We start from the raw sequence: 26,686 nt of genomic DNA, 5'->3' as shown, positions 1-26,686 counted from the left end.
TAGCAAAGATCAATAAAACTAAAAGCTGGTTCTTTGAGAAGATAAACAAAATTGATAAACCATTAGCCAGACTCATCAAGAAAAAAAGGGAGAAGACTCAACTCAATAGAATGAGAAATGAAAAAGGAGAAGTAACAACTGACACTGCAGAAATACAAAAGATCATGAGAGATTATTACAAGCAACTCTATGCCAATAAAATGGACAACCTGGAAGAAATGGACAAATTCTTAGAAATGCACAACCTGCCAAGACTGAATCAGGAAGAAATAGAAAATATGAACAGACCAATCACAAGCACTGAAATTGAAACTGTGATTAAAAATCTTCCAACAAACAAAAGCCCAGGACCAGATGGCTTCACAGGCGAATTCTATCAAGCATTTAGAGAAGAGCTAACACCTATCCTTCTCAAACTCTTCCAAAATATAGCAGAGGGAGGAACACTCCCAAACTCATTCTACGAGGCCACCATCACCCTGATACCAAAACCAGACAAGGATGTCACAAAGAAAGAAAACTACAGGCCAATATCACTGATGAACATAGATGCAAAAATCCTCAACAAAATACTAGCAAACAGAATCCAACAGCACATTAAAAGGATCATACACCATGATCAAGTGGGGTTTATTCCAGGAATGCAAGGATTCTTCAATATACGCAAATCAATCAATGTGATACACCATATTAACAAATTGAAGGAGAAAAACCATATGATCATCTCAATAGATGCAGAGAAAGCTTTTGACAAAATTCAACACCCATTTATGATAAAAACCCTGCAGAAAGTAGGCATAGAGGGAACTTTCCTCAACATAATAAAGGCCATATATGACAAAGCCACAGCCAGCATCGTCCTCAATGGTGAAAAACTGAAACCATTTCCACTGAGATCAGGAACAAGACAAGGTTGCCCACTCTCACCACTCTTATTCAACATAGTTTTGGAAGTTTTAGCGACAGCAATCAGAGAAGAAAAGGAAATAAAAGGAATCCAAATCGGAAAAGAAGAAGTAAAGCTGTCACTGTTTGCAGATGACGTGATACTATACATAGAGAATCCTAAAGATGCTACCAGAAAACTACTAGAGCTAATCAATGAATTTGGTAAAGTTGCAGGATACAAAATTAATGCACAGAAATCTGTGGCATTCCTATATACTAATGATGAAAAATCTGAAAGTGAAATCAAGGAAACACTCCCATTTACCATTGCAACAAAAAGAATAAAATATCTAGGAATAAACCTACCTAAGGAGACAAAAGACCTGTATGCAGAAAATATAAGACACTGATGAAAGAAATTAAAGATGATACAAATAGATGGAGAGATGTACCATGTTCTTGGATTGGAAGAATCAACATTGTGAAAATGACTCTACTACCCAAAGCAATCTACAGATTCAATGCAATCCCTATCAAACTACCACTGGCATTTTTCACAGAACTAGAACAAAAAATTTCACAATTTGTATGGAAACACAAAAGACCCCGAATAGCCAAAGCAATCTTGAGAACGAAAAATGGAGCTGGAGGAATCAGGCTCCCTGACTTCAGACTATACTACAAAGCTACAGTAATCAAGACAGTATGGTACTGGCACAAAAACAGAAAGATAGATCAATGGAACAGGATAGAAAGCCCAGAGATAAACCCACGGACATATGGTCACCTTATCTTTGATAAAGGAGGCAGGAATGTACAGTGGAGAAAGGACAGTCTCTTCAATAAGTGGTGCTGGGAAAACTGGACAGGGACATGTAAAAGTATGATATTAGATCACTCCCTAACACCATACACAAAAATAAGCTCAAAATGGATAAAAGACCTAAATGTAAGGCCAGACACTATCAAACTCTTAGAGGAAAACATAGGCAGAACACTCTATGACATAAATCACAGCAAGATCCTTTTTGACCCACCTCCTAGAGAAATGGAAATAAAGACAAAAATAAACACATGGGACCTAATGAAACTTAAAAGCTTTTGCACAGCAAAGGAAACCATAAACAAGACCAAAAGACAACCCTCAGAATGGGAGAAAATATTTGCAAATGAAGCAACGGACAAAGGATTAATCTCCAAAATTTATAAGCAGCTCATGCAGCTCAATAACAAAAAAACAAACAACCCAATCCAAAAATGGGCAGAAGACCTAAATAGACATTTCTCCACAGAAGATATACAGACTGCCAACAAACACATGAAAGGATGCTCAACATCTTTACTCATTAGAGAAATGCAAATCAAAACTACAATGAGATATCATCTCACACCAGTCAGAATGGCCATCATCAAAAAATCTAGAAACAATAAATGCTGGAATGGGTGTGGAAAAAAGGGAACACTCTTGCACTGCTGGTGGGAATGTGAATTGGTACAGCCACTATGGAGAACGGTATGGAGGTTCCTTAAAAAACTACAAATAGAACTACCATATGACCCAGCAATCCCACTACTGGGCATATACCCTGAGAAAACCATAATTCAAAAAGAGACATGTACCAAAATGTTCATAGCAGCCCTATTTACAATAGCCCGGAGATGGAAACAACCTAAGTGTCCATCATCGGATGAATGGGTAAAGAAGATGTGGCACATATATACAATGGAATATTACTCAGCCATAAAAAGAAATGAAATTGAGCTATTTGTAATGAGGTGGATGGACCTAGAGTCTGTCATACAGAGTGAAGTAAGTCAGAAAGAGAAAGACAAATACTGTATGCTGACACATATATATGGAATTTAAGAAAAAAAAATGTCATGAGGAACATAGGGGTAAGACAGAAATAAAGACACAGACCTACTTGAGAACGGACTTGAGGATATGGGGAGGGGGAAGGGTAAGCTGTGACAAAGCGAAAGAGAGGCATGGACATATATACACTACCAAACGTAAGGTAGATAGATAGTGGGAAGCAGCCGCAGAGCACAGGGAGATCAGCTGGGTGCTTTGTGACTGCCTGGAGGGGTGGGATGGGGAGGGTGGGAGGGAGGGAGATGCATGAGGGAAGGGATATGGGAACAGATGTATATGTATGACTGATTCACTTTGTTATAAAGCAGAAACTAATTAAAAAAAAAAAAAAAAAAAGAATCCGCCTGCCAATGCAGGGGACACAGTTCGATCCCTGGTGTGGGAAGATCCCACATGCCACAGGGCAACTAAGCCCATGTGTCACTACTGAGCCTGTGCTCTAGAGCCCGCAAGCCACAACTACTGAGTCCACGTGCCACAACTACTGAAGCTCGCATGCCTAGAGCCCGTGCTCCGCAACAAGAGAAGCCACCGCAATGAGAAGCCCGTGCACCGCAAGAAAGAGTAGCCCCTGCTCTACGCAACTAGGGAAAGCCCACGCGCAGCAACGAAGACCCAATGCAGTCCAAAAAAAAAAAGCAACATTTTGGTTAGGAATACATAAAATAGGGAAACGCTTTTCTAGAATAAAAGCAATATAATAATAAATACAAAATTCAGGATAGCTACTTGGAGGGGGAAGGCAGAGGAGAGGCAAGGGGATGAGACTGGGAAAACACATGAGTGCAACTTAATGGTGACATTCTAGTTCCTGGATGAAGTGGTGAGTTCATGGGTGTTCATTATGTGATGCTTTATAATACATGCATACATACATATTCATTTGTAGATATCAAATAAAAAACACGTTAAGAGAAAAAACTTTGAAGATATTTTAGTGTACTTTCACATGTTCTCTTTTTTTTTGGAAAAAAGGGCCCATGTTATAATGTTCTGTAACCTGCTTTCTTTTAAAATCAATTCATATACTGTTATTAACTTTCCATCTCTAAGAACTTTATTATGTTCATTTTAATAGTTTTATAATATCCAATTATAAAGAATAGTTAATGAAATTAAGATACAAGCACATGAGAGAGTATTATACAGCCATGAAATATTATTAATAAATATTTCTAATGATGTGGTTAAATGTTTGATAAATAGGACACTGCCATATAAAGTGTAACTTTAAATATACACAGAAATTCAATTAAAAGAAAGAACAGTGTAAACAGCATTTATCTCTGGGTCTGGGAATTGTAGGTGATTGTTATTTTCTTCTAATATTCTTTTTATATTGTCCAAATCTCTATTATGAGAATGTAATGCTTTTATAATTAGGAGAAAATTCCATTAAAATACAGATGAAACATGACCTGAAAACTAGAGCTCAACTGGGCATTCACAAATTAGGATTTGGTTCATGGTTAATGGTAAATAAATTGTTCAAAGTAACAAATTCATTGTGAAATTCTCAAAGATGTTACTATTTCTGAATATAGCTTCTTAAAACCTCATCTATAGAGCACAACATACTCTACCCTAGACTAGTCATTTTCAAATCATTTTTAAACAGCAAAACCTTCTTTGAACAAAATAATTAACAGATGCTCCATATATAAAACAAATGAGAAGAGATGTGCCCCAGCTGGACTGAGGGTGTAGGATAGAAGCAGCTCCTCGGAAATTGCCATGTAGTCCCTCCACTTTCTCCTGGCACAGGACGGAAACAGAGCTGGGCTCCAGCCCCTAGAGTTTCTGATCCATTAGGTCTGTGGTGGATCCCAAGATCTACATTTCTAACAATATCCGAGGCATATATTGCTGGCCCGGGGACCACACCACTAGCCTAAGATAGTGGTTCTTAGGCCTGGCTGCACTTCATGATTACTGGGGGAACTTTTAAGAAGTACCAGTGCTAGATCCAACCTCTTTGATATGATTTAACTGGTTTGGGGACGGGCCCAATATTGCTTTGTTTTGCTTTAAAAGTTCCCCAAGTGATTCTAATGGACAAGCAGAGTTGAGAACAACCTATTTCACAAAAGTGAACAAAACAGACAAAGTCTTAAACTTTCTTAGAGCTTATAAGTCAAGACAGGTGATGGGGTACTTCCCCAGAGGTCCAGTGGTTGGGACTCCACATTTCCACGGCATGGGGTGTGGATTTGATCCCTGGTTGGGGAACTAGGATCCTGCATGCTGTACGGTGCAGCCAAAAAAAAAAAAAACAGAAAAGAAAAGAAAAAAATAGAAAAAAAAAAAGAGAGACAAAAGAGATGATAGTACATCACCGAAAAACCAAATAAATAACAACTAAAAATGGTGATATAGAATGTTGACACAGAAAGAGATGCTCGACACCTCATTTATACAAAAAATACATCTATAATTACATGAACATAACAAGTCCAGAAAGATGAACAGACATTATCTCTGGAAAGGACAGAACTGTGCGAGCATTCTAATTTCTTTTGCCTCCCCTTATGTGAACATCTAAAACATTAACGTATTACCTTTATAATAAGCAAACCCAGAAAAGAAAGAAAATGATTTCAAACACTCAGATCTGAGACCCAGGATAGAAGATGTGAAAGGATAGAAATGAAAATATATTTTAGGGAAAAATGTAGAAGATATGTTTGGTACTGTAGAACATGCATGAACTTTCCATTTTCAAACATCACAAATCTTTGAACCTTGGTTTCTATCTATAAAATGAAGTAAACCACACCTAGGAATAATGTATGCAGTGACCTAGCTCAGAACCTGTCCCACAGTAGGTGCTACTAACCGGAAGCTATTCTCATTTCTTTATGTATTTTACCACAGTGGTTCCTGAACCAGGCTACACATCAGAATCACCTGGGGAATTTTTAAAAAATCACAGATCCTCTTAGAAATGCTCCCCTCCCCAACCTCAAGAGTCTTGTTTAGTAAGAAGACCCCAGGAATCTGTATTTTTGAAGAAGGCTTCCAGATTATTCTGATGCAGCCAGCTCAGCACTGGTCTGTGAACCACTTTCGGGAACCAGTGCTACAATATGGTCACTAAGGACAAAAAAAATAATAGACTATTAAGTCATACTTATGTGGCTATAAGTAGCCTAACACTCCTATGAGGTGGTTTCTCCTATGATTCCCATCTTACCTATGAATAAACTGAGGTACATAGTGATTAAGGAACTTGTTCCACAGCTAGTAAGTGGCAAAGCAGATTCAAACCGATGCAGTCTGGCTGCAGCCAGTGCTAATGACAATTCCACTCACCTGCCTCTGGGGAACAGAGGCATGACCTTCACCAAAAGCAGAATGTAACTAACAAAACATACCATAGGGAGGAAAACAAAACAAAGACTCCAAACTAAAGAACTGCACTGGGAACCTTATAAAATAGAAAAAAAAATTATACACATCTGTTTCATTAATTAAACAACCTTCTCTGTTAATCTACTTACTGTTTGAAGGAAAGCAGGAAATGCTTTCACAGGAACACTTCTGTGGAAGGACCTAGCCTAAAAAAGGAAGACAAAAGGAAACTGGTTTGAAATATAAATATTTCTGGAAATAAACACTCTCCCTCTGAAAGTGAACACAAAGCAACACCAGCAGTTTAAATCAGCACTGCTAGGAATGCTCTCGAAAGCAAGAAAACAGTTCTCATCTCCTGCCGGTTGAGATTAATTTACCAAACCTAAAGGAATCAGGAAGAGGTACTATATTAAGAATTCTCTTCTTTCTTACATTTGGTTTTGGCATTTCCAGCTGCCTTATAACTTTGACCCCCCCAGCTCTGTGGTAAGGGGTAAATGAAGACATACAGGTGACCCTAGAATAACATGGGTTCACTTACACGCAGATTGTTTTCAACAGTAAATACTACAGCACTACACGATCCTTGGTTGGTTGAATCCACCTTTAACTTAACTCCCTGATGGATCATGTCCCAACTATTCATCTTGGATCTAACCTCATCTATCCAACCTAACACCCTACTACTCTGGACTACAGAGCCCTGATCCACTCAGGCTGATGTCCATCAGCCAGCCCTCACCAAGCCCACTTCTGTCTAAAGGTCTTTGTTTATATTGTCAGATACTGCTTCTTATTCCTGACTCACTTACCCCATCTACTACAATTGCTCTCTTCAACATCATCCACAATTTACTAATCATCATACCTATCTTTTCTCTCAATCTCTCCAAGAAATGCAAAACTTCAGTATTCCCCATTCTTGGAACTTGATCCTCCCTAGGTTTCCAAGACACTGACTCTGAGTTCTCCCACTTCTTTTTTTTTTTTTTTTTTTTTGCGGCATGCAGGCCTCTCACTGCCGTGGCCTCTCCCGTTGTGGAGCACAGGCTCCGGACGCGCAGGCTCAGCGGCCATGGCTCACGGGCCCAGCCGCTCCGCGGCATGTGGGATCCTCCCGGACCGGGGCACGAACCCGCGTCCCCTGCATCGGCAGGCGGACTCTCAACCACTGCGCCACCAGGGAAGACCTTCCACTTCTTTTGATCATTCTTTCCTTCTCCTTCTTCCTATTAAATGGCCCTTCCTCCTCCTACCTGAGAAATGGAGGTGGGCTCAAGGCTCTGCCTTTGGTCTTATTGTTTAAGTGTATATTCTCCTTGGACAACAGCAAAGCCACACTCAGAGCTTTAAACATAAGCCTTCCACCTGGATGACTCCCCAATCTGTATCTCCAGTTCTGACCTCCTCTTAAAGTCACAATCCTACAGTCTGCATTTTAGCCCACCTCCCTAAATGCCCTCTAATCCCCTTACATTCAATGATGTCCAGCAGCTACCGATCAGCACCCAGCACACCACTGCATTTTTATTGTAGTCTCTGACTGGCACCATCACCATCTATGTTTGAACTCCATGCAGCCTTCGACTTTCCTGCTTCCTGATTCTGCTACAGTCCAATCAGTTATCAAGTCTAGTCGATTCTTCCTCTGTTATATGTGTGTATATATGTATATATATATATACATTCACATACATACATATACATGGAAAACATCTACCCTCTCTAAATCACTCTATATTTTAATGACTTATTATAGCTTAGTTTTAAGTTTTAATATTATAGCTTTATATATATTTTATATTTAATATATTTAAGTTATATTAAATATGATAATCACTTGTTTGTACTTTCTGGGCTTTAATAACTTACATGTAAATTTTAGTTTCAGAAACTATTTTGACTGAGCAACCTAGGTAAGTTACGTTCGCTCATATCTTGGAAGCATTTAGAGTAAAGCTACTAAGAAGGTTTAAGCATGCAACAAATCAGACACTTCTTTAAATGTGGCAGTAAGGAGATTATATACTAGAGATTATTATTAGAGTAAACAGGATGAAAGCCAAATTATAGTATGGTGAATGGTGCCATGGTGGTGAGGGCCTTGAGGTAAAATGAATGTACAACACTTATGCAAAAAAGGTTAATTGGGAGGGGAAAATAAGAAACAGAAGGGTCCAATGGGCTGCCTGTAACTTCAGAAGGCAGTAGCAACAAACCAGAAGATAAAAGGGGCAAGTTATCATAAAGGCCAACTGAAAATACCAGCTGGGAACTGCTGACGATGCAAGGTCCTGGAAGAGTAGAAGAGGCATCAGCCTTGACAAGGCAGAAAGACACACTGTCCCCTGAGAGAGAAATAGTGAGTGGATGGATCAGAGAGGAGCCTAACTGAGGAAGCTGAGAGGGAGAAGGAGATTTTTTAAAACTAGAAAAAGTTTATAATAATCCCTGAGATAAATTTATTGGGATTTCAGTGAGCGATGGATATGGACTGCCAAAGAGAGAACACTACAACCATGCTCTAGGAGTAGCCACAGCTAGAAATGATAGTTTCCTAAATGATTTGGCAAACAGAGGCTACTTACATGCTTTAGATGCAAGTGTGCCTGGCTGGCCGTGTCATATACCACATCTCTCACATTTTTATCTTGGCTCTTCCGTAGAAAATCCTCTTGTGAAACACCATGCTGTGTGGGAAAATGTACACTACATCAGGATTCAAAAAGCACAATTAAAACTAGCTCAAGAAAACTGGTGATAGAACAGTATATACAGTAAAATGCCTATTTTGTTTTCTTGGTTTTTGGATTTTTTGGCCACACCGTGCAGCTTGCACGATGTCAGTTTTCTTTTCTTTTTTTTTTTTTTAATATTTATTTATTTATTTGTTTGTTTCTTTGTTTGGCTGCACCGGGTCTTAGTTGCGGCATATGTGGCATGCAGGCTCTTTCATTGCAGTGTGCGTGCTTCTCTCTAGTTGCGGTGCACAGGCTCAGCAGTTGCAGCGTGAGAGCTTTCTAGTTGCGGCGCAGGGGCTCCAGAACACACAGGCTCAGTAGGTACAGCGCTTGGGCTCTAGAGCATGCAGGCTTAGTTACCCCATGGCATGTGGGATCTTAGTTCTCCAACGAGGGATCAAACCCGCGTCCCCTGCATTGGAAGGCGGATTCTTAACCACTGGACGAGGGAAGTCCCCTACTTTGTTTTTTAAAATATATCTATATGTATGTGAGTGCATATATAGACACACACACAGACACTCTCTCTCCTGGAAGAATATGCAACAAGATGCTAAATAATGACAGTTGTAAGTGAAACAAAATAAAGCAAGAAACAAACAGATAAGAAGCTTTAATAGAAAAGATAATAATGAACCTCCTCCAGAAAACAAAAGTTCTCATAAACAGTATTCTTTTTTAATGGATTATTTCCTCCTTTAAAATAAAATAAAGAACAGGCTAAGGTGACCACTAGGAATATTTACTGTAATTGCTTGAAAGGGAGTAAGGCATCAACATGTAAGTACACCAAGTGAGGTTCTCTGAACCTTCTTACTCATAGCTCCACCACAGACCTAAAATGCCTGACTGATAAAATTCTGACTTGATAACTCTGGAGCAAAAAAGCAATAAGCATGTGTTTCAAAACGGTCACTTGAATAGACTAAGCAAAGAACAAAGACAGGACGTCCCTCCCCATATTCTTGAGGTAAATAATTAGAGGGTACAAACAACGGCCTTACCAGCATACAAATATCCATGGGAAGGAATACTCTTCTTCTACTACCATGATACGGCGTTGCTCTCAAGCAAGTTACAATGCCTTGTGCTTTTCCAATGTGACTTGCGGCATGATCTGCATGAAGATCCTTTACACCTATGATTTTAGAAATCAACTGGGCTGCTCTTTTCTCTTTAAATGCATAACATGTCAACAGAAGCAGCATAGTGAAATGACCTAAACATGTAAAAGGTGTTTCTCCCATGTTTTATATCTGAAAAACAGGATTTCTGAGAGCAAAACTGGGCACAAAGACAAGCTGACCATTTACCATAAACAGGTTTCTGAACTTCAACTTTTAAATAAAAGAGTTTTCCTCAGAGTACAGCACACCAAGAGCACATTTGGAATTTTAATTAGCTATTGTGGAAAAACACTGCAAGTCTTGCATTTCTTCTCCTCAGTGCAATTTCCATATGACCTCATTTCAAGTATATGCTTAACAAACATTCTGCTCTTTGCTCCCTCCTTTCATTGTGTTGGCAAACATGTCACTGAATGTGCAGGCAGAACAGGCCCAGGAAATTTGGTAGGAACTTGTGTTATTCTTTTAGGGTGACATAAAGACATATTACCTTCTTCAAATGCATGATATTGTCCTTGTCCCAAATAATTTCCTCATTACAATAAGACCTCACCAACTTAGAACAAAATCAAAGTAGGAAAAATACCATCTAAATGGCATAGTTTTTTTTTTTTAAGACAAATCTCATAAAAACTTTTAGATACACAGTTTTATTTCTTCTACCTTTTGTTTTTAAACATGGGGAAGTATTATTGACAGAGAAGGAAGGAGTCAGGCCACAGGCCTTCCAAATTGTAGGAGATGCATAAAAAAATAGAATCATCTGCAATTACCAGATTATTAATTACAGCATTCTCATGAGGTAGCTAAAGTCCTTTTATGAGAGCCTGGGTATTGTGATTAGTCTACATTCCATTCCAGAGAAAGGTATATATTATATTCCCCTTCTTACTCAAAAAAACAACAACAAAAAAGCTATTCCTTTCTAGTTGGTGCAAAGAAAAACTTCAGTGTTAAACTGGTTAGACTGTCAAATTATGAAAGAGTGAAGTCTAAAAGGTGTTTTCTTAACAGTATGCAGGTTCCTTAAAAAACCAAAAATAGAGTTACCACATGATCCAGCAATCCCACTCCTGGGCATCTATATCTGGAAAAGATGAAAACTAATTCGAAAAGATACATGCACTCCAATGTTCACAGTAGTGCTATTTACAATAGCCAAGACATGGAAGCAACCTAAGTGTCCCTCAATAGAAGAGCCAATAAAGAAGATGTGGGGCGTGTGTGTGTGTGTGTGTATACACACACACACACACACAATGGAATATGACTCAGCCATAAAAAAGAATGAAATATTACCATCTGCAGGAACGTGGATGGACATAGAGATTATCATACTGAGTGAAGTAAATCAGATAAAGACAAATATTATATAATATCACTTATACGTGGAATCTAAAAAATAATACAAATGAACTTATTTACAAAACAGAAACAGACTCACAGACTTAGAAAACAAACTTATGGTTACCAAAGGGGAAAGAAGGGGTGGGGGATAAATTAGGAGAACGGGATTAACAGATAACACACCACTACACGTAAAATAGATAAACAACAAGGATTTACTGTGTAGCACAGGGAACTATATTATCTTCTAATAACTATAATGGAAAAGAATCTGAAATACATATATATACGTATAACTGAATCACTTTCCCGTACACCTGAAATTAACACAAATTGACACTTTCCTGTACACCTGAAAGTAACACAATATTGTAAACCAACTACACTTCAATTTTAAACAGAAAAAGGTGTTTTCTTTAAAAAAGAGAAGTGTAAAATAAAAAAAAAACTTACCCAATATTTCTAGTGTTAGATAAAGAAGAGAGCTCTGTGTGTTTTCAGCATAATTTTCCAGTTCCTGGATGTTACGATATGCTTTGTCATCCAAATTTTTTTCCTACAAACAAAATGCTTTATTTGCTTGACGAATTGTCAATATTTTATTTTTAAAAGGCACAATTTTTTTGCCCTAAAGAACTGAGTAATAAAGAATAAAAACTTTTCGTATAAATTATTACACAATAAAATAAGATTAAAATATTAAAGTCCTACATGTTCAGTACTTACAAATCACCCCTCAAAATAATACCTCAGGAATAATCTCAATGCACAAATCATCACGGACATGGGGTTGGCTTAATTTTTACTTCCTTCTAAAGCCTGAGGTATCATGAGAAACTGACAACTGAGGTCTTACTTAAGTACTTCAAACATTATCTCCTTAATCCTAACAACTCCCAAAAGAAATTAATACTTTTTTCATTTCACAGATGAAGAAACTGAGTTACCAACAAGTTAAGGAATACGCCCAAGGTCGCACAGCGAATTAGTGGTGGGGAAAAGATTCAAACCCACATATTTTGACCATTAAGCCCATGCTCTTAATAAGAAAAAGGTGCCTAGAAAAAGAAAGGAGATCACAACCAGGCCCTGCACCTCATTCCCCACAAAAGAAACTATGCTCAATAAACTAACGGTTGATTACCAGAACACACTATATTCAAGAAACAGAAAAATGTAAATCTTAGAACGTCTAGCAACTTCTATAGTAATACATTTACAAAGACTTGATGGCCAAGGTAATATTATTCCTCCACCCCTTCCTCCTTTTTTACAATCAGGAGAAACTGGCACCAGCAATGAATCCCAGGGGAAAAAATATGCTCCAGCTCCATTACATTTAAAAACAAATCGGAACATAATTCATATACCATAAAATTTACCCTTTTGAAGTATACAATTCAGTGGTTGTAGTATATTCACAAAGTTGTGCAACTATCACCACTAATTCCAGAATGTTTTCTCTGCATCACCTCAGAAAGAATCCTGTATCTATTAAGCAGTCACTTCCCAGTTCTCCCTTTCCTTATCTCCTGACAAACCTCTAACCTACTTTGTCTCCATGGATTTGTCTGCTGTAAACATTTTATAAAAATGCAATGATACAATATGTGGCTTTTTCTATCTGGCTTCTTTCAATTAGCATGTTTTCAAGGTTCATCCATGTTGGCACATCTTTTAGTATCTCATTCCTTTTAATTGAAGAAAATATGAATAATATTCCATTGTATGGATACACACATTTTGTTTATTCATTCAACTATGAGTTGTTCCCACTTTTGGACTATTATGAATGAAAATTTGTGCACAAGTTTTGTGTGGATACGTTTTCATTTCTCATACCAACCTAGGAGTGAAACTGCTAGGTCTATGATAACTCTATGTTTAACTTTCTGAAGAACTGCCAAACAGTTTTTCCAAAGCAGCTGCACCATTTTACATTTCCGTCAGCATTGTATGAAGGGTTCCAATTTCTCCACATCCTCACCAACACTCATTATTGTTCATTCTTTTTATTATAGCCATCCTAATTGGTATGAAGTGGTATCTCATTGTGGTTTTGATTTCCATTTCCCTCATGAAAAGATGTTGAGCATCTTTTAAGGTGCTTATTACTCATCTGTATATCTTCCTTGGAGAAATGTTTACTCAGATCCTTTGCCCATGTTTAAGTTGGGTTATTTGTCCTTTTATTGTTGAATTATAAGAGTTCTTTATATATTCTAGATACTAGTCCCTTATCATATATATAACTGGTAAATATTTTCTCCCATTCTGTGGATTGTCTTTTTGCTTTCTTGAAGTTTTTACTTTTGATGAAGTCCAATTATCTATTTTTTTTTTTATTGCTTGTGCTTTTGGTCTCATATCTAAGAAGTCACTGCCCAAGAGAAAGTTAAAAAGATTTATGCCTAGGTTTTCTCCTAAGACTTTTACAGCTTTAACTCTTACATTTAGGTCTTTGATCCATTTTGAGTTAGTTTTTGTACACGGTATGAGGTAGGAGTTCAAATTCATTCTTTTGCATGTGGATATCCAGTTGTCCCAGCATTGCTTGTTGAAAAGGTTATTCTTTCCCCCACTGAATTATCTTCATGCCCTTGTCAAAAATCAGCTGACTATCAATATATAGGTTTACTTCTGGACTCTCAATTCTATTCCATGCCAATATATATGATCTATATGATCAGTATATATTGATCTATATGTCTATGGCAGGTCAATACTACACAGTTTGATTACTGTAACTTTGTAGTTAAGTCTCAAAATTGGGAAATGTGAGTCCTCCAACTTTGTTCTTCTTTTTCAAGATTCTTTTGATAATTCTGGGTCCCTTGCATTTTCGTATGAATTTTAGGATCAGCTTGTCAATTTCTCCAAAAAAGGCAGCTGGAATTTTTATAAGGATTATACTGAATCTTTAGATCAATGCAGGGAGATTGATCCCAGTCCTTTACTTTTAAATATCCCTCCATACAAAAGCCAAATGTTATTTTCCATTAAACAATGGAAAAACTGCTATTTTTTCATTAAGGAAAAAAAGAGAGATTTTCCATTATCTCTGTCTTGAGTTCTCAAATTTTCTTTACCTCATGAAAACTGAAGACACCTAAAAATACATTTTCTTAGTACTAATTAATTCTATAGGCCAACTGAGCAATTTTTTACATGTTAAAGTCATTATCTCATTTTTGCTCATATTATTACTACTATAGCCTATGGTTATTAATAGATTGTATCCAAATAAACTAAGTAAACTTACATTTTCAGGACAACAATATGTGATAAATATCAGGCCAACAAGGACACTTAGCCAACAATGTGTCAGAAAGATTACACAAATCAGCCCAGGTCATCAATTTGCATGCTTGGTTAGAACTAGAACTTAGTTCTAAGAACTCAGTATAAGATTCCATTTGCTAGAACTGTTGAACTTTCCTTATTCTCTCTATTTGGACAGAGATCCAAGCACTGGGTATGCATAATGATATGTGTACAACTACTCAAGTTTTGATGATATTAAGGAATTATCCATACTTTTTAAATCATATTATAGTTATGTTTTATACAAGTTTTTTTCTCTTTTTTAAAATTTTTATTTTATATTGGAGTATAGTTGATTTACAATGTTGTGTTTAGTTTCAGGCATACAGCAAAGTGATTCAGTTATACATATACATACATCTATTTTCAGACACTTTTCCCATTTTAGGTTATTACAGAATATTGAGTAGAGTTTCCTGTGCTATACTGTAGGTTCCTGTTGATTATCTGTTTTATACAAGTTTTTATCTTTTCAAGATACATGTATATGTACAGATCAAATAATAACATGTCTGGGGTTTACTTTAAAATAATCTAATAGGGTTCATGGAGGGAAGTTGGTAGAATATAGATGAAATAACATTGGACATGTATTTATAACTATTAAAGCTGGGTGACAGACACATGGAAGTATATTACACTATTCTCTCTACTTTTATATAAGCCTGAAAATTTTTGTTTTAAAAATTTTCTGTTTTAAAAAAACAAACTAGTAGAGTGTGGTGTGCACATGCATGCCTCTGCCTGGGTACCTGTCTTTGCCTGTCTCTAGGTACGGGGGTGGGCGGCTGAGGTGGGTGGCATGCAGTGATGGAGAATGGATAAAATGTTTAGTACAGTTCTCTAAAAGTTTCCTTCCTCCAAATATTAATACACATACTAAAACATTTCCTCCCTGAAGATTAGCTTAAGGATTAAAAAGGAAGAAAAAACTTAAGACTTGAGCAATTTCAACTTACTCTTTCATCAATGATTTTCATAAGCCATCTTTTAGTCAGATTATGTCTTTTGACAGCCTAAAACAAACAAGAGTTGTAAGTTTTAGAAAGTACTGGAAATGACTTCTGTAGACCTGAATAACATAAACAAACCAAATACAAAACTAGGTAAGGGGGCTCCCCTGGTGGCGCAGTGGTTGAGAGTCTGCCTGCCAATGCAGGGGACACGAGTTCGTGCCCCGGTCCGGGAAGATCCCACATGCCATGGAGCAGCTAGGCCCATGAGCCATGGCCGCTGAGCCTGCACGTCCAGAGCCTGTGCTCTGCAACAGGAGAGGCCACAATGGTGAGAGGCCCGCGTACCGCAAAAAAAACCCCCAAAAAAACTAGGTAAGGGAGCATTTGTAATAACGCATCACCAGATAGATAGCTATGTTAAAGAACTAGGAAAAAAAGAGAATGTCCCTGGAAAACATTTCAAAACATTTCCAAGTAAGGATAATATATCCAAAACTTTTCCACTAATTTGTCTTTATTTTCTTATATTATTGGTAATTCAGTGATTCCACTTTCAAAACAAAAACGAAACAAGAATTAAGCAGAGCGGAGCTTCTCTGCTATGTGATATGTCCCAACTTCTATGCTTACTTATTACACACAAACTTTTTTCCATAAAAATGAAGACTCTATTTAATGAAAATAAACACTTTCCAAAAAGAAAACAGTAATAAAGCTCCAAAGAAAACAATCTGCAGGGTACAGTGTTATCTTACAAGTAAAGACACTCTAGTAGGAAAGAGAACACCTAGTGCTCAGATCTTGGCCTCTAAAACCACTCCCCGCAAAGGAAACAAGAGTCTAGAAAATGGGTGATTCCAGAGCTGGAGCAAGGGAGATTCAAGATGATTCTAGACTATTTTATTGTGCCAGAAAATAGAAAGTGCTCAAAAAAACAATGGGAGGCACGTCAGGACACAGAAGCCAGTTTGAAGGGACTCCCACTGTCCAAATCTGGGACTGTTTGAACACCAAAATAATTAAGTATAGTAATAAGTTATAAACTACTGAAAAAAAAACAGGAATTCATGAGTTTATACAATAATTAATAAACAAATAAATAACATAGGAGAGCGAGAGCATTTGCTTATAGTAGAGTGCCAAGTGGTAAATGTGAACAGAGCATCAGAGTTGCGAAATTATCATTCTGCAATCATAATAGTAAAGACTGGATAAGACAAGAACCATCAATGAATGCAAGAAATTTCACAAGAAGTTGATGAGGAACAGTGTATTTGCATTGTCTTAAAGTTGATTAGTTACAAGGGGAACTATAATTATACAGTAGATTACACATTGGAAAAACCAGGCAACATCTTGACTGTTAACGAAAACGAACAATGCCAATAAAGGACAGATGGACAAAATGTGTCTCCGGATGTGATACCCTGAGAATACATCACCTATGCAGTATTCTGGCCAAGAATGCATAACCTGAATCATTTAATCATGAGAACACATCAGGGGCTTCCCTGGTGGCGCAGTGGTTGAGAGTCCGCCTGCCGATGCAGGGGACATGGGTTCGTGCCCCGGTCCGGGAAGATCCCACATGCCGCGGAGCGGCTAGGCCCGTGAGCCATGGCCGCTGAGCCTGTGCATCCGGAGCCTGTGCTCCGCAACGGGAGAGGCCACAACAGTGAGAGGCCCACGTACCGCAAAAAGTAAAAAAAAAAAAGAACACATCAGACAAATTCAAAATGAGGAATGTTCTACTACCAAAAAAAAAAAGAAAGAAAGAAGGGATTACATTCTTCAAAAATATCAATGTCATAGAAAACAAAGAAAAGCTATGGAAATGTTCCAGATTAAAGTAAGCTAAAAAGACATAACAAAAAAAATACCTGACTGGATCCTACACTGCAGGGGAAAAATATATTAGTGGATATTATTGGGTCAAGTGACAAAACTGGAATATGAGGGCTCCCCTGGTGGCGCAGTGGTTGAGAGACCGCATGCCGATGCAGGGAACACGGGTTCGTGTCCCAGTCCGGAAAGATCCCACATGCCGCGGAGCGGCTAGGCCCGTGAGCCATGGCTGCTGAGCCTGCGCATCCGGAGCCTGTGCTCCGCAACAGGAGAGGCCACAACAGTGAGAGGCCCGCGCACCGCCAAAAAAAAAAAAATTGGAATATGAATGGAAAATTAGATGAAAAGTGTTATATCAAAGTTAAATTTACTAAAGTCAGTAACTGGTTATATAAGAGAATGTCTCTATTAGGAAATACTAAAGTATTTAGGGACAAAGGGACATGATGTATGTAACTTATACTCCAATGATTTAAAAAACTTATGAGTGTGAAAATATATACAGAGAGAGCATGCTAGCACACATACACTTGAGTGAGCACGCAAATTGATTAACAAATGGGATAAAATGTTAACAACAGGTAAATCTAGGTAAAGGATATAGAAATGTTCTTATACTATTTTTAATTTTGTAACCTTTCTGAAATTTTGAAGTTATTTCCAAATAAGTTTTTAAAACATTGTTTTCTTACCAAGTCAACACTAAGTATATTTTCACAATAAATAAATATAGTAGTGAAACAAAGTCTTAGGAATATATCCTACACTTCAACTGAGACTCTAAGATGTCACTGATACTAAAATGTAAAGGCTGACATGCTCATCAGTACACATTTATGTGACAAAGGGTGGATCTGGGGAGAACGGAGTCCACTTTGCCCTACAGGAACTTAACAGAAGCTAAAAGGGCTACATGGAGTTGGTTTCCAAGTGCTCTCAGCATTATTACAATTACATAGCAGGACTCTCTACAGGCCTCTCTCCCCAGTCCCAGGAATCAGCCTGGGATAACTCAGTCATTAGAGTCCTGCTCTTGTTTTATTTGGCACATGTCTGAGTAGGGCAGGACTTGTTTGATCTTTGTAACCACATCATCAAGCACCATTCCTGGCACAGAAATGTACTCAATGAATACTTAACCACTGAAAAGTCAGACTCCTATTTACTCAAGACTGACGCTATAACAGCTGCAGTTCCTTGACCACAAAATATAGCTCTCTTGTCTGATTCTGAAGGAAATCGGAGATCAAGATAAAAAATAAATATTTATAAGAAGCTGAAAACCTGCTGAACAAAACTATGAAAACTTTGAAACAGAAGCCAAATAGAACAAAAACCTTGGCTATAAATATTAGAAATTATAGATATTCAACTATTTTGTACCCTAAAGGCACCAATGAAACAGTGTGGCAAGAATGTACTCTTTGGACAACATGTCAGTTTCCCTATTTAATCTTCTAAAGAACCTGAAACTCTGCAAAGAATCAACTGAAAGTTTGACTGGACAGTGGTGCAATAAGGGTATGTTCTAACAGAATGGGGAGGGGTAGGGAATATGCAATCAGGACAAGTGGTCTGAACACTACCTGCTTCTTTCAAATACTCATATTAACCTTCAATACCTGTTATATCAGAAAGCTGGCCAGGGACTTCCAGCCAGTGGCACAGTGGTTAAGAATCCGCCTACCAATGCAAGGGATATGGATTCAATCCCTGGTCCAGGAAAATCCCACAAACTGCAGAGCAACTAAGCCCATGTGCCACAACTACTGAGCCTGTGCTCTAGAGCCCGCGAGCCACAACTACTGAGCCCATGCACCTAGAGCCTGTGCTCCGCAACAAGAGAAGCCACTGCAATGAAAAGCACACGCACCGCAGCAAAAAGTAGCCCCCGCTCACCACAACTAGAGGAAGCCCGTGCACAGCAACAGAGACCCAATGCAGCCAAAAATAAATTAATAAATTAAAAAAAAAAAGAAAGCTGGTCAACATTAATCAACAAAATTTAAACAGCTATTAAAACTGGACAAATTGGCATACACGTAAACATTGTGTAATTCAGATATGTTTTCCAGAATTTTTTTAAGAGAAGCGAAGACAAGATAAATTTGTGTTAAAGAAATCTCTGACCTTTCACATTATTTCCTGACAAAGGTCAGAATCTTCAGTGCAAGTCTTAGCATAAATCTCTAATGCAGTCAGGTTTGTATATAAAATAAATAAGAGTTTCTGGATTTTTAGAGAAACTTTTTTCTAAACTGAGTCACCCAGGATGAGATTCTTGAAGTGGGATGAATAAAGGTAAACAACTAATCTAATACTCACAAGCTTCCCATCCACTCTTTCTTCTCAGTCCCCAGTGGAGGGGCCTGGCTTTCCATCCTCACTGAGGCTCTGTGAAGTCAATCTGGGGCCCACAAATGGGGCCTGCCTCTGCTGGGGCGCAGACCTGAGAAGAGGCGTACCACTGTCAGGTCTGTCAGTGGCTCCTGTGACGGAAACTATCTTTTGGCATTCATCATATTACAATGGGGACACAGATCAGTGATGAAAGGTACCTAATTCCCTTTCTCTGTTCATAGTTCAGCATATTTCTAAACTGTGCATGGCTGTTTGTGAATGAGGAATCCATACAGCTTTAATGTAAAACTAATTACTAAATACATCTAGTTTACAAATAATACCCTAGCCCATAGGTTTCCATTATCGGACACCTAAAATTCATCAACAAATATGCAATTCTATCAAACTGGACAAGACAATTTTAGATTTGTGTCTGGACAACGATGAGAGCACATCTCCTGTCACAAAAGATCAATGCGTGATTTTCTACTGCCCAGAGTATGGATTAAAGCACTGGAATAAGGAGCTGCTGGGCAGTCAGACAGAAAATGTACCTGCCACTGCTTCAAAATTTGTAGGGTTTAAATTCTGCAATCAAATATGTGGAAAATAACTTATAACATAAAGAGACCAGATTTCTCCTTCTTCCTTTAATAAAGAAATACACTGAAGATGTGTGCAAATGATTCGTGGATGATTTTAAATTCTGTCAAATCTAACATATATCTGAACATTACATGAGCCTAAAATTATTTTCAGGATAGATTCCCCATTGACACTATCCAAATTGTATGTAACAAAAAGTATGCTCAAATAACATTCTTACAAATGAAAAATAGGGGTCTTTTTGGGGGGTTGTTTTTTTTTACCTTCCATAGTTCAATGGCCACAGGCTGACGTGGTGGACTGTCACAGTATATATCATCCACAGTTTTTTTCCAAAACTGCATTCTCATCAGTCCAATTGTTTTCTCAGAGACAGAGTCCTTAACCTGTAAATAGTGTTTAAAAACTTTAATAAATGCACTGTTCACAGTCTCAAAAACCAGCATTTGTAACTGCATAATCATATAATTCAGCCAAAAATTAAGCTTCTCTACATTTAATTTTTCCTTGAAGTTATGTATCATTTAAATTATCATCATTATAAGTTTCCTAAGTAAAAGCTACAAATTATTTGGTGCTTATTCAAAAATATTTTCAAGGTCTGCATTCAAAAATAGGAGCAATTCTTCTAGAAAAAAATTGCAAGAAAAAACAAAGAGAGGGAGGGGGATCATTTCGTTTAAAAGAAATTTAAGAAAGAGATCAACCAGTCACATGTAGACCTATTGAATCCTAATTTAAAGAGACAGAGACAACTAGGAAAATCTGAACACCAGATGTTTAATGATATTAAGAAATTATTGTTAAATTTTTAATATATAATAATGGTATTGTGGTTATTTTTTTAAGTGAGTTCTTTTGATGCAAACTGAAATATCTGCAGATGGAAAAATTTGAGACTTACTTCAAAATAACCTGGAGGTGGGGATGAGGGGGGTGGGGAGTAAAGATGAGACAACAAGATTGGCCATGAATTAGTAACAGTTGGAGGTGGGTGATGAGGTATATGGGGGTTCATTATGCTTCTCTCTCTACATATGAATATACTTCATGCTGTATATGACTGAAGTTTTCCAAAACAAAGTCTTTCAATAATAAGTGGAAAAGAAGAAAAACAATCCTCACTGGGTTAGTGATAGTAAAAATATTTTTGAGTCTGAAGATAAACCTAGGAAATAGAACCAGAGGCTTTTTAGAAGAAGCAGAGAAGGAACTAATATTTATTTATCAAATGTCAACAAGTACCAGGTACTGTAGCAGAGGTTATCTGATCACAATCCTCACAACAAACTCACAGGGTCCTTACGAATACACCCATTTTACAAACACAGAAATTATGGCTCAAAAAGGTAGAAGTTTCTCCCATGCTCTGCATACTCACAGCTCTTACAATGGAACCAGAAGGATATGTAAAAGATTGTGGGAGACGGGAGGAGTTGACTACAAAGGGACACAGAAGGGCTGATGGAATTGCTCTGTATCACGACTCTGGTGGTAAATACGTGACTCTAAGCAGTTCTCAAAACCTATAGGACTGTACACCACAAAAAGTGAATTTTACTGTGGTACATTTAAATAAACTCATTTATTCACTAAGTAACTTTTTAAAAGAAGATTATTACTCTCTCCCTCACTTACTACTGATTAAGAATGGCGCAGGGTCAAGCAAGAATCACCAATGCATGCTAGATCTAGGAGGTAAATTTTTTATTTTTAATTGAGCTATAACTGACATATAACAGTATCTTAGTTTCAAGTGTACAACATGATTTGTATATGTATGTATATATTGTGAAATGATCACCATAGGTCTAGTTAATATCTATCACCACACATAATTAGGAATTTGTGTATGTTGAGAACTTTCAAGATCTACTCTATTAGCAACTTTCAAACACATAATACAGTATTAGCTGTACATTACATTCCCATGACTTATTTACTTATAACTGGAAGTTTCTACCTTTTGACCACGCTCACCCATTTCACCCATCTCCCACCCACTGCCTCTGACAACCAGCAATCTGTTCTCTGTATCTATGAGTTTGGGGGGGGGTTTGTTTTGCTTTTGTTTTTGTTTTAGATTCCACATATACGTGAGATCATATGGTATTTGCCTTTCTCTAACTTATTTCACTTAGCATAAAGCCCTCAAGGTCCATCTGTGTTGTCACAAATGGCAAGATTTCCTTCTTTTTTATGTCTAAGTAATATTACATTGTGTAGATAATACCATATCTTTATCCAGTCATCCACCAATGGACACTTAGGTGGCTTCCATGTCTTGGTTATTGTAAATAATGTTGCAATGAACAAGGGGGTGCATGTATCTTTTCACGTTAATATTTTCATTTCCTTTGGATAAATACCCAGAAATGAAATTACTGGATTATATGGTAGTTCTAGTTTTAGTTTTTTGAGGCACCTCCATGCTATTTTCCACAATGGCTGCACCTATTTACACTCCCACCAACAGTGCACAAGGGCTCCCTTTTCTCCACACACTCTACAGCACTTGTTATTTCTTGTCTCTTTGATAACAGCTATCCTAATAGGTGTGAGGGGATATGTCACTGTGGTTCTGATTTGCACTTCTCTGATATTAGTGATGTTGAGCACATTTTTTCATATACCTATTTGCCATATATGAAGTAAATTTTGACGAGGACCATGGTCTTAAAATGTCTCCTCATATTTAACAAGGAAAAAAATGTTAACATCTTGACTAGTGACCAAAATTGGTATCGCCAATAAGAGGCATACAGACATGTAATGCCTCCTTGTGATTCCCTGAGAAGGACATATACCATTTAGGTAGTTAAGCATTAGACTAGATATATATAAATATAATCATGACAAAAAATAAACTCCAAATGAGAAATACTCCATTTTTGAAAAGGAACAATATTGTTTTTAAAATGTCAATGTAATAGAAGACAAAGAAAGGCTGTGGAAATGTTCCAGATTAAAGGAGGCCAAAGAGACATGAAAACTAAATGCAGTACATTATCCTAGATTGCATCCTGTACAGAAGGGTTAAAAAATGCCATAAAGGACATCATTGAAATCATCTGACAAAACTGGAAACCAGAAGGTAGATTAAATAAATGAACTGTATCAATCTCAAATTTACTCAAACTGATAACTGTTATGTAAGAGAATATTCTTATGGTAATGAAATGCAGCTCAAGTTTACAGGGATAAGGGCCATGGTGTAGTCAAGTTACTGTAAAATGATTCATGAGAAAAACAGTGCATGTACGTGTGTGCATATTTGTGTGTGTGTGTGTGTGTACACAGAGACAGAGAGGGAGGGAGAAGGGGAGAGGGGCACAATACGATCAAGGAAAGAGGGCACAATATTAACCAAAGGGTATATGGGTATTTGTGCTACTCTTACTTTGGTGTGTGTGGAATTATTTCCAAATAAAAAGTTTTTTTTTTTTTTTAATGGTCTTGGTGCTGGGTGGGTCTCTTAGCAATGCCTAGTGTTCAGATCCCATGGCATACGGTCTATTCTCAATACAGCATCAAGAGTAATCCTTTAAAGAAGATGTGGCATATATATATATATATATATATATATATATATATATATATATATATATATATATACACACACACATATATATACACACACAATGGAATATTACTCAGCCATAAAAAAGAATGAAACAATGCCATTTGCAGCTATACGGATGGACCTAGAGATTATCATACTAAATAAAGTAAGTCAGAAAAAAGACAACTACTACTTACCAAAGTGATATCATTTATTTGTGGAATCTAAAATATGACACAAATGAACTTATCTATGAAACAGAAACAAACTCACAGACATAGAGAACAGACTGGTGGTTACCAAGAGGGAGGGATGGATTGGGAGTTTGGGATTAGCAGATGCAAACTATTATATACAGAATGGATAAACAACAAGGTCCCACTGTATAGCACAGGGAACTATATTCAGTATCTTGTAATAAACCATAACGGAAAAGAAAAAATAAATAAATACATTTTTTAAAAAGAGTTAATCCTTTTAGGAGGGAGATCAAGAAGGCAGAGTAGGAGGACACTGAGCCCACCTGCCCCCATGAACACATCAAAAATACATCTACATCGCTGAAAACAACCTGGAAACTGGCAAAAAGGCTCTTCTACAACCAAGGCTGTCAAGAAAGATGCACATGGAGTCAGGGAGGAAGGGAGGAGAACCGGTTAGGTTGGTACCCAGGCCCTTAGCAGGGGACACAGAAGAGGAGGGGGATATCACACACAGGCTCAGGGAACCACCCTGGGAAGCAAGGGGTTTGAGCCACACATCAGGCACCCCAGCCCAAGGGTCTGACACTGGTAACACAATTACCCTTAGCTGGTTTGAAAACCAGTGGGACTTACTGGAGGGCTGTAAGAAACCAAGACTCTGCTTGTGAAGAGTGTGCACACACTTACTTATTCCCGGGAATAGCATGGAGGCTGCGGACTGAAAACTGCCTGCGGCTCTGACCAGCTGCCTGCTCCAGTCTCTCCTGCTCCAGCACTGCTCTCCACTAGGGTGAAGGCTGTCATTGCTAAGGGGAGTGCACACACTTAAAGAAAAGGAAGCCAGCTTGGACCTGACTCTGCCTCTGACTAGGGTGAAGGCAGCCATTAACAGCATGCACATCAGGCTGCAGGCTGAAAACTGCCTGGGGCTCTGACTGGCTTCCCAGACCATTCCAGCATGCACCCCAGCCTACACCAGGCGCCTGTTCCAGCCCCTCTTGCTCTCGACTAGGACTGAGGTGCCATTGCTAGAGGAGTGCACACGCTTAGAAGGATGGGAACCAGCTCAGGTCAATCCTCAGGGCTTGTGCTCCAGCACCTTGGGCGCCAGACCCTACCCAGACAGGATGGTGACTGCCACTGGAAGAGCAAAGGAAAAGCCCCAGCTCACACCTGGCTCTGGCTATAGCCCCTTCATCTATAGCCCTACCTCCCACCAAAGTGGTAGCTGCCAGCACACCCCAGAAGAAGACATGACCTATGCTCACTTCAGATCCAGCTCTCCCACCAAAGTGACTGGGCACAAGCAGACTGCATAGGGGCAGTCCCACCCAAGGACACCCCTTCAAGATTGGGACAGGTAACCAATCTTATCACCTAACTCATAGAGACAGAGAAAGTTAAACAATATGAAAAGACAAAGGAATATGTTTCAAATGGAAGAACAAGAAAAAACCCTGAAAAAAACCCTAATGAAACAGACATAAATAATTTACCACATAAAGTATTCAAAGCAATAGTAAAAAGAATGCTAACTAAATTTGGGAAAAGAATAAATGAACACACTGAGAATTTTAACAAGGAACTAGAAAATATTAAAAAGAACCAGTCAGAGATGAAAAATACAATAAATGAAATGAAAAATGCACTAGAAGGAATGAACAGCAGACTAGGTGATAGAGAAGAACACATAAGTGATCTGGAAGAAAGAGTAATGGAAATCACCCAATCAGAACAGCAAAAAGAAAAACAAATTTTAAAAAATGAGGATAGTTTAAGGGACCTCTGAGCCAACATCAAGTGTACTAACATTCACATTATAAGGATTCCAGAAGAAGAGAGTGAGAAAGGGGTAGAAAATGTATTTGATGAAATTATGGCTGAAAACTTCTTGAAGCTGAAGAAGGAAACAGATTTCCAGGTACAGGAAGCACAGAGAGTCCCAAGCAAGATGAACACAAAGAGACCCACACCAGGACACATCATAATTAAAATGGCAAAAGTTAAAGAGAATCTTAGAGGCAGCAAGAGAAAAAAAAAAAGAGAGAGAAAGAGAGAAAAGCAGAAAAACATACAAGGGAATCCCCCTAAGGCTATCAGCTGATTTTTCTGCAGAAGCTTTGCACGCCATAAGGGAGTGAGTGGCATGATATACTTAAACAGCTGAAAGGAAAAAACCTACAACCTAGGATACTCTACCCAGGAAGGTTATCTTTCAGAACTGAAAGAGAGATAAAGAACTTCTCAGATAAGGAAAAAACTAAAAGTTTATCATTAGTAAACCAACCTTACAAGAAGTATTAAATGGTCTTCTTTAAGTGGAAAAGAAAAGGCTACAAGAAGTAAGAATTTATAGTGAAAAAAAAAATCCCACTAGTAAAGACAAATCATATAGTAAAGGCTGTGGATCAACCACTTAAATATTAAAGCCAGTATGCAGATTATAAAGCAAAAAAAAAAAAAACTGTAAAAGCAACCATAACTACAATAAACAGTAAAGAGACAGACATGAAG

General features: G+C 37.9%; 1 protein-coding gene across 3 annotated transcripts in view; it reads right to left on the bottom strand.

Moving 5' to 3' along the window:
- Positions 1–26,686, bottom strand: part of NDUFAF6 (NADH:ubiquinone oxidoreductase complex assembly factor 6) — a gene marked incomplete at its 5' end in the record, with an annotated part of 43,744 nt that overhangs the window by 4,820 nt on the left and 12,238 nt on the right. For 2 of the 3 annotated variants that reach the window (XM_079722309.1, XM_079722307.1), the window contains 6 exons: positions 6,265–6,321; positions 8,707–8,808; positions 9,864–9,997; positions 11,787–11,889; positions 15,617–15,673; positions 20,671–20,793. In XM_079722309.1, the coding sequence (XP_079578435.1) occupies positions 6,265–6,321; positions 8,707–8,808; positions 9,864–9,997; positions 11,787–11,889; positions 15,617–15,673; positions 20,671–20,793 (576 nt within the window). Of the gene's footprint in view, positions 1–6,264; positions 6,322–8,706; positions 8,809–9,863; positions 9,998–11,786; positions 11,890–15,616; positions 15,674–19,783; positions 19,913–20,670; positions 20,794–26,686 lie in introns of those variants that run through there. The other variant, XM_079722308.1, reaches the window with a different exon arrangement.

This window comes from Hyperoodon ampullatus, assembly GCF_949752795.1.
Source record: "Hyperoodon ampullatus genome assembly, chromosome: 17".
Lineage (NCBI taxonomy): Eukaryota > Metazoa > Chordata > Mammalia > Artiodactyla > Ziphiidae > Hyperoodon > Hyperoodon ampullatus.
Note: the sequence above shows the minus strand (reverse complement) of the source record. Positions and strands in the feature narration are given on the sequence as shown.